Here is a 12,871-nt window from a genome sequence, read left to right as displayed (position 1 = left end):
CAATATTATCGTTGTGAAAGTGTGTAGTTTCCTTGAGACTACCAAAATAAATTGCAATAAATTTCCCCGTTCCGGTTTAGAGAAAATCACCTTTTGATATCTTCGTGTGCGTAATATGATTGATAGTTATTTCTGAACCGGATGTATCAACACATTGTGGCTCAGTATCCACTTGTTATCAATCCGGAACTTCCACGAACCTGGTGGTTACTCAAGTCACAGCCAAGAACGATATCATTTTAATATTTAATACACTGTTGAACTCCGGAATTAAAATGTGATCACTATCCAATCAATACACGTCACACATTGTGACATGCTCAGAGAGAGATTTCTCCCCCAATTTTTTTCTTCAATTATTTTCTTTTACGGACGAACTATACTAATGTTTGCTGATGCCGAAAGTTTTCTGTTTATGATCTCACTCGAGCCCGCGAGGCATGCAATTCATGTGAGCCATAACGGTAGTAAATTCAACGAAAAACAAATTTATAAAAATACAAACAGCGCAATTACTAATTTTAATTTTTCTACAATTCATCATACTATAATCACCTGCAATAATTATAGTAAAGTTACAATTTTATCCAGATGCGACGACTTCAACGTATTAGGCGGTTTTTAGTCTAGGCCTACTTAAAAAATCAGCTTCATATGCTTAGCCAAACTTTCAAGGTGGTCTAGATATCGGCATCTTTACATATGTTTTTTGTTCCTAATTTTCTGACATTATAACACGCGTGTCTATCGAAGATCGAACACACAGGTGGCGTTCAGAACCCGAATGTTCGAATGTAATTTGTGACGGAATACGGGTTAATGCTCTGTTTGGAGTACTCTATCAGCTCTAGCTTGGGTTTGAATCTCTACGGAATTTTTTTTTAATGGATGTTTAGAGTTCAGTTAATTTATTTAGGAAATAGGTAAGGCGATTTACCGTCATAACAATGTATTAGTCAACTGTCATGATGCAAACACACTAATCGGGCTACCTATTATAGGGGATGCCTCTTGCCATCGTAGGCATTTTGCGTGGAGGTGCGTCCAAAATTATTGACACTTATGTGTGGGAGGTGCGGGTGCAGGACTAACACTGAAACAAAGTAGGTCTAGTTGGAAATTAAATGGTTTTAAAAGTAAAAAAGCGCAGAAAAATAGTGAAAAGGAAAAATAAAAGGGGAATAAAAATTCATGCAGCCAGCACCAAACAACCGAAAGAGACGCCGTTACACCCGTCCGGTGAATTATTAATGTGGCCAGCGTCAGTTCTACCATGTTTATCCCCCTAATGTGTATTTAGGTCCGAGATAACTTCCATCGGTCCATCACCAGAACTAGTATTGGACTCAGTGAGCGAGTCGGCCTCCTCGAACCCATTCCGATATTGTTGGCTCTCAGGTACGGTAAGGCATCTTGGTCATTTAATTCGCGTAAGCCTACTTTACATCTTATTTTGGATGTGTATTGGATGCTTTTAATGATTTTCGGACAATTGAATTAAGCACATGTCATAAATTATCGAAAAAGACAATGCACCGATTTTACATTCTATTTGTAGACTCACACAAACCTGCATTCAATGGACAGTAAAATGTAAATTCAAAAGACTTGAGGAGTGAAGGGAAAATTATTTTACCATACAAGGAAGCTTGGTATATTTTCGTCAAGTTTTTATATACCAGAATAAATAAATAAAAATTAATAGATAAATAAGGACATTATTATTATTATTATATTATAAAAGTAATTTGTTAAAAATGTGTTTGTTGAATATACCAATTCAATGTCACATATTTTTGACCAAAAATTTGATAAAAATAAATTACATGAAAAACTGTAATTTAAAGGCAAATTTAACCGTTTATTTTGTCTTTTATAAATGAAAACGTTTTTTTGTTTCGCTTTAAAGTGATTACAAAATAACCTATTCAAAGTCGGTCAATTATTAGTCCGATCTTTTTTTCATGTTTTTGGGAGGCAAAATAATACATCTTGAATGACCCGTTTTTATGTTCCGGTTTCTACAGGATCCTCATCTTTGCATTTATAATATATTTTTATTTTACTTCGATGAAATAAAATGTGAATTAGTTTGAAGTAGGAAAAACACCGAGTAGCCTATATTCTTTTCTTTATAGTTACTTTAAGTAAATCTTAATAACATAGAGGGCGGACTTCTAAAATATGTCGATATCAGAAGCGATTTTGATTTTAAAGCTCATGCCAGAAAACTTGTTTTCAATGATGTTTTAATAACAATATTTTACTCAAAGCTTTACGAACGTTATCTTATGCGAAAGAACATTAAAAATGTCAACGAATGATGTTTTATATAATCTGATAAACCAGAATAAAAATATGGGGCTTTTTTAAAGGATACATGCAAGTCATACCATGTTCATACTAAAGTGAAAAACATGCATGTTTTGTAAATATTCATGATATTAGGTAAATAAATTACAGGGTTAATGTTTTGTGTATTAAATTCTTGCAACCCGTGTTTTTTAGTAAAACTAATGATAAAAGTAAATAAAACCAATTAAATAGACAAAAGCGCTCAGAACAAAGACATGCCTCATCTTTTGTCTTTTGACCCAGTCGAGTCATATTTCACATGGTAGAGAGACTTGCTGACTCAGATTAAAAAAGGAAAAATTGTAGAAAATGTATAATTATTCAAACATATTGAGCTGGCAGTAACATATACGATTACTATATTGTTATATTTAAAAAAGGAAAAATCATGTTCCTTTGTTTTTTGTTGATGCGATGCGCGTTGAGTTCGTCATCAGTGTCGCGAACTCTCAATTCCGTGTTGTGACGTCACTGTACAATACAGTAATCGCCATCTTGCGTCAAACAAAAACACAGTGAACTGGACGAACTGGTGGAGAGCGACGAGGAGAGTTAGTAGAAACCTGTCATAAATTGAATCGTTTTATATTTTCAAGTTCCAGTTTTATTCAATTTTTAAGTAAAGACGAAAACCACCTTACTATTATTGTTTTTAGGACTTGTTTTAACGTCCATTGATGGCGACGACAAGCGCTAGCGCTTTACGAGCGCTAAGCCTCGAGTACAGGAAACTGCAAGAGGAACCAGTGGAAGGTTTCAACGTGAAATTAGCCGATGAGAGCAACCTTTTTATATGGAATGTGGTCATCTTTGGGCCCCCAGAAACACTCTACGAGGGTGGCTATTTCAAGGTAAAGTTGAAAGCTAACAACCAAACGATGAGAACGAATATATATGTGGTTGAATGGGCTAACCTTTTTGTTATTAAAGTACAATAATCTGTTGGATCTAATCTAATGTTTGATGATTCATCGTGCTTTTGTTTTGTTTAGTTTGTGTTTTATTTTCGCATTTTAGTATGAAGACTCGTCGTGTAGGAATTTACATGAAAGTCACTTAAATCGAGAGGCCTGATTTATGATTGAATGTTTTTGGTATATTTTGCTTGTGTGGTAATCATTTCATTGTTTGATTTTTAAATTGCAACAATTATTAATATTATTTCATTATTAAATTCATTGGACAGTGTACAATCATAACTTCCATCAAAGGTGGTGAAATATTCTTATTGAAAATTACTTAGTAGATTCTTTTTAAAAATACACCTTTTTTAATCCGATGCAATTATGGAATCCCATCGAACACACCCAACCCCAATGAACCACACCCAATCCCAATGAATCACACCCAATCCAATGAATTAGGTCCGACGAATTGCTCCAATGAACCACATACAAGGATTCATGGTTTCTGAACGTGCTAACGATGATCATGCATTGAGGAGATTGAGTCTCTGGCCTTTGTCTCAGGCTCCAGTCCTCGAAAACCTGGTGTGCTTCAATGGGGTTCAGAAATAAATGAAAATGGTACCATCAGGCCTCATAAATAAATAACGAATAATTATGATTTTTCATCAAGAAATAAAATTTGTTTATTTAAACATGGCTTCCAATGCAAAGTAAATTAATGCAACATGACATTGATTTGTCCAGTCATAAGTTTTAAGTTGTCAATACATTTGCGTTGCAAATACAGTACCATACACTGCATTGCATGCTGGTAGGAGCCAAACTCCAGTTACAGTAATTATTACCGTGTCTCTCGCATGAAAATTATTTTTATGGTAGAATTAACAATTTCATTTTATTCATCGAGGAACCCAATTGCGAGTATTACTGCTTTTTGTGATTTGCAGTCTGTGAAATCTGTATAATATTCCAAAAAAAGAGGTTTTTCACCCAAACAAAAAAAATCCAAACAATTTCATTACCATTTGTTTTCATAAATTGTCTTTTGTTATGTTATAAGTTGTGATAAAATCAATATTAAGTGGTCTGCGCAGTTTAGCAATTACTCTATGTACATCATTTTGTGCTCTCCAGTAATTGCACTAGTGCAGTAGTAAATCATTTTTAAACAACAAAATTGTCTACTGTATACATTTTTAATAGTACAATTAAAGAACAGTACTGTAATCAAGTGTTTTTTTATTAGTTTGAAAGTGATATTTCAATTAAATTTAAATACAATTAAACCGAAATGAAATCACAAGAATACATACAAGGTCAAAATTGGTAGTTATATGTTAATCTTCTATTTATTTTGATATTTCAATTAAATTTATATCTGAGAATTCTCAAAAGATGATTTTGCAATTATACTGTTTGTACTACTACACTACTAGTACTTGTCAGCTTGCGAGGCAAAAGCAAAATTGATTCGTGTAGATGGTTTGGTAATTTTGTTCTGAACAGATAATCAATAACCAAAGATAAGATGTGTCACTATTTATGGATGCTATTTAGTCTCCTCATCAAATGTAGTGTAGCTTGAGATCGATATGATATTGTGGGTGTGGCTGTGACCCCAGTATGTATACCATACAGTATACAGTATAGCTGACCATGATAAATTAATCCTTAGTTTGGATGCTGCTACTGTATATACAATAATATTATACATGTTATTATAAATTATTATATAATGAATGAATGTTTATAAGTGCAATGGTGCAAATAATTTCATTTAGGTGAAAATAGAACATTTCATTGCCTGAATATAAAGACATTCATTAATTTGTTTAAAACACACCTTTTCTATTATGTAATTCGCTACTGTAAAGACAGGCCAGATCCAATTTTGGATGCAAAGCTATTGAGCAGTATTTATTATTTATATTTTACTCTTGAATTCCAGTTTTTATGCTCAATAATAATAATGTTGCTTTTATCTTGCAGGCAATGATGGCATTTCCTCCAGGTTATCCGTACTACCCTCCAACCTTTAAATTTCTTACAAAAATGTGGCACCCTAACATATATGAGGTAAGCTATCCAGCGATGTACTAACTACTGTACAAAAATATATTTAACAATACTTACTGGAATGATCCTTCAGTAAAGGTCAATTTGCATAGACGAGTAGTAACGGTAAGCAGAAAACCACATATCTTGTCCCACATAGAATCTGTACTATCCTGAGCAGAAACCACCAGTCCTCTCTGCATTGTGTGTAAAGGGTCATACCGAATAACATAGATTCTATATTTTTTATTACCGTTACCGCTCGCCTGTGTATATTGGCCTTAAAGTAGACTTTCATACATTCTAACCCTCCCGGGAGCCTCTTCGCCTATTATCATCAATGTTCACATATCTTTCACGGATTAAACATGTCAAATAGGTTTAACTTCAAGTGTTTTAAAATCCATTAAAATCCATTACAATATGTAAACCTCCCGAAATTAATTTGGAGGTTGGAACATCAGTTTGGGAGAGAAGGCTTAATAAACTTTAGATTTGAAGGGAAAAATAGGATGGGATGGGTTAGAAACTACTTCCATGCTTATGTAACAACTCTAATCCACACACATAGTACAATGAATAATAATATAATTCAATTGATACAAATCTTAGTCATAGTCTATTGTCCTTGGTATCCAAATCACAAATTGTTGTCAATAATTAGACTTAAGCTCTGTCTACACTATCAAACTAGTTTGACAAAAAAGTGGGATGTGCCCAAAGATGGTAGTGATGTGCCCAAAGATGGTAGTGATATAACATCATCATGTCCATATATGGGCACATCACATTTATAGATATTTATTGATAGTGTACAGTAGACAGAGCTTTATAAAGCTTAGTCATGTAGTTACTGTATTGCTGTAGTGAGCTAATAATGCATGTTGGGAAAAAATAAACTTTGACCCACAGATATTGATCTTTGTGTACTGTGTATTGTATTTCCTTGCATGATCAATTGTTGATTCATTTTACCCTATAATACTGATGATAGAATTCTGACAGTTTAATTATCATACATTCGATTGATTTAAACATTGCATAGTCAATATACAATAAAATAAAAAAACTGCAACAACCTGTCCAACCTACAGTATAGTACTCTATGATTTATGTAAATTTAAGGGCATAATGAGTGTTGTTGGACTACTGATCGTGGGTTCGAATCCAACGCTTGTCGCATTGCTTATACTGTATCCTTAGTCGAGGCACTTTACTTACTGTACGTCTGCCTCTTTCCACCCAGGTATACAAATGGGTAAAAAAAAGTATATTAAATTCATATTACTGTAACTGTATTAAGCTCAATCAAACTTACAGTAATGTGACAAAAAAAATGTGATGTGCCCATATATGGACATAATGATGTCATATCACTACCATATTTGGGCACATCATACTTTTTGTCAAGAGCTTTAGCATATGCATCAAACTACATACATGTTTATATGTTTTATCCTTAAGTGATGTAGATTTCTAGAAATAAACTTTATCATTGAGTGAATGTCACCATCTGTGAACAATTGATAATGCTAGGCAAGACTTTAACAATAGATGAGAGAAGCCTTCTTTCACGCTGCACAGTTCAAAAGTGTATTTTAGATATTGCCATAATTTTATTTGAAGGCTATTTTTTGTTTATTAGTACATGATCAACAATATGCCCATGGTTACAGAGTTTATTAATAATGCAATATTTTTTTTCTGCATAATTTGCTTTTAAAATTTTGTCGGAATAAGCAAATTGACAGGATTTTGTTAATAATACAGTATAATAATATCCTGGATTTATATAGCGCCTAATGTTGTGAAACATTATTATCCCAGTCATTTTTGCATCAAACATGTATGGAAACATGCTCCCATAATGCAGCTAGTATAGTAATCAGCGCAAAGTTGTGTCTTGATCTAACTGGGTACCCATTTATACACCTGAGTGGAGAGAGGCAAACGTAAGTAAAGTATCTTGCCTAAGGATACAAGCAATGCGGCAGAGTTGGATTCGAAACGTGATCTCACGATCAGTAGTCCAATGTCCAACACACGTTGTGCCACACACCCTTACCTTAATTAATGATCATAATAAAGGTGATCACCATTGGTACGGGACATGACTAAGCTACTGTAAAGGCTTAGATCTCTGTCTAAGAGAAATCTTGTTGGAATAGTTACATCTGTGGCCTGTAATATCCTGCTATCTGTTTTAGATAGTTACTGTATGATTTTTGAGCAATAACTAAGATCTAGTTGAGCTAGAAGAATTATAATAGGCAGAAATTGTTCACTGAACTACGACCCAAGATTGTGGGATGGAGAAGAATTAGTAAACATAATTACACCCACAGTCTTCCAGCTGTCAGACATTTAGAGTAACCTGTTTCTTATGTCTAGTTAAAAAGAACAGTTGATAAAATCAGTAAAATACCGATAAATTATACTACTGTTGTTGGTAGATCGGCCATCCTTGTATATTCATTTTAAACATGTTTTTATTTAATTAACCTTTGTTTTGTAAATTAGGGTAAGATGTTTTTTATTTCATTAACTTTTGTTTTTAGACTGGTGATGTGTGTATATCAATTCTTCATCCTCCTGTGGATGACCCACAGAGCGGTGAATTACCTTCAGAAAGGTGGAACCCAACACAAAGTGTCAGGTAACTAATTTTTTCTTCCCTATGAAAAAAATGTTTTAGAATTAGCAAATTTAATTTTACCACGACTACAACAATAGACCAACCTTCACAAGTTTAATGTTTAGATAAGAAGAAACAATGAAAAACTCTGAATGACAAGGTCTATGTTCAATACACTGGAAAACAAGTCCTTGATTTAGTAAAATATTTTACCCTATAAACAAGAATGAAACAATCTATATTTCTAAACTCTATCTAACACAAAATACAGCAAAGTTTGGTAGGTGAGCCAAATACCAAAAGACCTCGCCCTCTGGTCTTAGTCAATGAGTGGACTTATAATTATATCCCAGGGTGGGCTTATGCCTAAGTCAGTATGGTAAATACAGAAAACAAAATGTATTATTTTATCATGGTCTTTGGTTGTTTTAAAACTTCTTTTATAAATCAAATTATGCTTCCTGTAGAACGATTCTGCTAAGCGTTATCTCGTTACTGAACGAACCAAACACATTTTCACCCGCAAACGTCGATGCCTCAGTGATGTATCGAAAATGGAAAGAGACAAAAGGAAAAGATGACAAATATCGCAAGATTATTGAGTAAGTCAAAATAAAATTAACAGCACATGTGATGTTATATTCACCACAAGCTTATTCAGCAAGTCAGAGGAAAATGAACCGCACATTTATGACAATGCATAAAACCTGTTATTTTCAAAACATTGATCAATAGAGCCATTCTATGTAGACTGATGGTTGCAAAAATGGTGGTGTGTGAAAATGTACTTTGGTGAAAAAGTACATTGTTTTACATTGTGCAATAAGTTACCAATTACCGCTTCCAAGGAGGTTATATTTTTGCCTTCAGTATTTGTTTGTTAGTTGGTTATTTACAAAATTTAAACCACATATAACAGATAGATACTGTATGTGGTCATGGATGATTCCATTCAATTTTGGAAGCAATCCAGACCAGGATCCCAATTCTGGACACATTTTTTTAAACTAATTTTAGGCAGATCTTTACCAAATTCAAACCCCTGAAAGGTATAGCTACAAATGATGAATTAAATTTTGGAGGCAATCCGGACCAGTATCCAAATTTTAGACCACTTGTGGAATAATGGCCAAATTGCGGTTTTATGGTCACCAACTGACAATTCTACATAATATTTATATAGCAATATATTATATATTATACTATACACTAGACAACCCTCTGTTTGGCCTACACAGTTTGGTATTTTCAACAATAGAAATTGACAGATTTTTAACTTTGGAGGTCAGCCCTTAGAGGAGGTATGTAATCTCTGATTGCATTTGTTAATAATGTTTTTGTTATTACAATCGTTGCAGAAAACAAGTGAATTCAAGTCGTGAAGATGCAAAGAAAGATGGCGTCAAAGTTCCAACCACTTTACAAGAGTACTGCATTAAACCAAAGGTACAACCTCAATCACACAGCTCAATGGACTTTGCTGACATATACTACGACGAGTATGACCTAGAGGACGACGAGGAGGAAGAGGACGAGGAAGACGAGGTGTACTATGATGACGAGGATGACTCGGGCAACGGGGAATCGTGATATTATCCGTATAAAAATAGATCATGTTTCGACTATTTGCTGTAAAGACATTTGTGCAAATATGAACATATTTATAAACACAAGAGGCATGGCTGTCTCTAGAAACATGTTGTGTTTAAAACTCTAACAACCTTTAAATCATGTCATCTTTTGTGTACAGTACAAATCGTTGGATGTGTTCAACGTCTGTCAAAGGTGAATAAATAAATAAATAAAAAAAAACATGAAAAAAAATCTCCTGATGCGATTGTGGCCATTCCATATAAGGAGAATAAATGTTTAGATTTTGGGTAGTTGTAGGTAATATTTCATTTGGAATTTGAGTACAACGTTTTTATTTTATTTAAACGCAATTTTGGGTCAGTTTTTTCCCTCGTTACTATAAAAATGTTAATCAAAAAGTGAAGCCCTGACGTTTAATTTTGTTATTCTTTTTTTTTTATTTTGATGTAATTGTAAAATAGTTCTGTTAAGTATTTTTTAAGTCTGTGTTTCACTATACACCATGTCTGTCATTTCTAAAATGTCTCCATTGAAATAGCACCGATAACATCATGCGCAAACTTGACTCAAAATGCTTTTTTAGCTATTGACTAGTCAGCAAAGTTGAAACATAATTTTGCTATTAGCCAATCGGCAGAGTTGAAACATCATCATCATTTGGTTATTAACCAATCATCATCATTTGGTTATTAACCAATCAGCAGAGTTGAAAAAATGTAAAACAAGATTGTTACTAGAAAGTTGTCGCCGATTAAAAAAAAAAAGTATTTTCGGTATAATGACCTATCAGCAATGTTTAAAAATGGAGAGCAAGATCACTCGGGCTGATATAAGTATATTCAATGTTTGGCATTATTTAAATTCTTCATATTACACGGAAGATATTTCATAGATGCAACTTAGAGTGGTTTTTGCATTGGCAGCAGGGCATAGTGACACTTTGTGTTGACAGGAGTGAGATTCTGAGCCTAGACCCAGACACGTATTGTAGATAGATAGGATATGCCATGTTGCCCATTTCTACTATGGTCAAGTCATGTTTATTATGATGTTTGTTGGATTAGTATATTAATTTAATAATAAGTTTTGTAAAGTTGTCGGTATTTGCATAAATGATAACCTTTTTAACATTATAAAGCTGCGTGCCCAAATAATTTGTTATTAACAGACTGATTTTCTTTACTAATCAACTCTCCTACACTGACAACTGTAATTCTAATATAGGTCACTTTGTTTGAAATTGTTTGTTATTCTCCATATGAGCTCTTCTGGACATAGTGGGCAAGATTTCAAAAAGTTATTACTGATGATATCAATTTATTTATTTTAAAATGATTTCAAATAATTTTTGTTTACAATACTGTATCACAATAATCTGTTTTTTTATTTGATAACTGATATGTTTTCATTTCTACATATTTTTAATATCTCCACTGTATTCAACAACTCAATTAATTGTAATTACTGTACAATGAATCTGTTATTATAATGTGAATGCCGCATAAAGAAATTGTTAATGGTCACATCACAAGCATAGTTTAACTAATGTGTGCAAACATCATTTTACCTGGTAATACAACTAAGGTAACCAGAAAACCTGTAATCTTAAACTTAGACTAAGTTAACATCCAGTTAACAGGTATCTAACCAGAAACCTGTAATCTTTAATACTGTATGTGACTAGGTTAACGGTCAACAGTTAGGTATCATAAAATAACCAGCAAAACTGTAATCATCAATTACTAAGTCAATTTCATAAGTATGGTTATATTTAGTAACTAAAAGTTAACCTCTTGTCATCTCAAATTCCCGAGTATTTTAAATGGTATAAACCAGTAGACTAGATTACTAGCAAGTTAAAATCAAGTAACTAATAAAAGTAGTTTTCTCAAATTCTGGTTATTTAAAGTACTATGTGACAGATAACTAATATTTTATATCTGAAACAGTTAAAACTGATCAATTTATATCACAAAAAGTTAATCAACTCGCTAGAACGATAATACAAGGGTTTCTCTCCAATTGTTTAGTCCTAAAATGTAGCTAAACATGGTCACCTATACAAAAATCCAAGTGTATGTCCAGTAATAAGTTATTGTTTATCTGTAGTGTCTACTTTATACTTAATAATGACCTGGTTAGTGCAAGACAGTTATTGATAACCAGGTTAAGAATCTTGTCAGCCACTATTCTGTTTCCACCCCTGAATACATAAAGAAATTGAATATACCATTACAACAGCAACATTATGATGCTGGTCTTCAACAAATTGAAAATGACAAATGGAATTTGATTAGTATTGCTCTACATTCATGGGATTGTATATTATGAGAAACAATTATTAAAACATTGATGGGAGAAGATGTTTAAGGAGATGGCAGAAAAAACATGGTATTATGATAAGAGGATGGATGAAGGAGAGAGGGGAAAGAAGGGTGGAGGGGGGGGGGGGTATTGTAAAAGTGTATTATTTGGCCTTCTCTAGGGTTGTTTCAGCATGTATGTAATAATGCATACTCATAAAGTGCATGACATTGTATTGCGATTGGGTATCATAAATAATCACAAACACAATGACATTGTTGTTTTTAATATTTGAGTATGCATACCAGTATCTTATTCATTTATCTTGCCTGGTTCAAAACCTGTCATGGGTGAATTTATACTTTGCTCTCTTTATTTACCCAGACTAAGTCTATCTAAAGATAAACTGTAGTATAATAGAAAATTATTCATTGCATTTCATACCTACTAAAATGAATGATTGTCTGTTAAGGGATGCCATCAATTGTTTTCTTATTGTTAAATGTGTTAAGGATATTAAAGTAATGTCCTATATTGTATAGTATGTGTTCAGTTGGTTTTTTTTTAGTGTAAAATACAGTTAACTTTCGCAATACTGGATACCTTTGGAATGGCCTAATATGTCTGTTTTTTTTCGGGAAAGTCTGGTATTCGGAATGTCTTTTTAATGGTAAAAATGGACCATTTTGACATCAAGAAAAGTCTGGTTTTGAGAGAGTTTTCAGTTTTCAGAGAGTCCACTGTTAAGGCTATGTCTACACTATCAAACTAGTTTGACCAAAAAAGGTGTGATGTGCCCAAATATGGTAGTGATATGCCCAAATATGCTAGTGATAATAATAATAATAAATCAGGCTTGATAGAGCGCATTATGCTAATAACCGCAATGCGCTTTACATTAAAACAAAAATATACAGAAAGACATTAGTCAAAAGATAACTTAAATAGATGAGTTTTTAATAATTGTTTGAATGTAACGATGGTGGGTGCTTGATAAATGGTGGTGGTAAGTCTTTCCAAA

At 33.1% G+C, this 12,871-nt stretch overlaps 1 protein-coding gene across 1 annotated transcript; it reads left to right on the top strand.

The window, feature by feature from the left end:
• Nucleotides 1-2,855: 2,855 nt before the first annotated feature.
• On the top strand, nt 2,856-12,389 carry LOC144854896 (ubiquitin-conjugating enzyme E2 R1-like). Its single transcript, XM_078712911.1, has 5 exons — nt 2,856-3,206; nt 5,253-5,339; nt 7,877-7,974; nt 8,421-8,555; nt 9,312-12,389. The coding sequence occupies exons 1-5, from the start codon at nt 3,033-3,035 to the stop codon at nt 9,541-9,543; spliced, it is 726 nt and encodes a 241-aa protein (XP_078569037.1). The 5' UTR covers nt 2,856-3,032; the 3' UTR covers nt 9,544-12,389.
• The last annotated feature ends 482 nt before the right edge of the window (nt 12,390-12,871 follow it).

Source organism: Antedon bifida, chromosome 10, assembly GCF_963402885.1.
Source record: "Antedon bifida chromosome 10, ecAntBifi1.1, whole genome shotgun sequence".
NCBI lineage: Eukaryota > Metazoa > Echinodermata > Crinoidea > Comatulida > Antedonidae > Antedon > Antedon bifida.
This window is presented reverse-complemented; position numbering and strand designations above follow the sequence as displayed.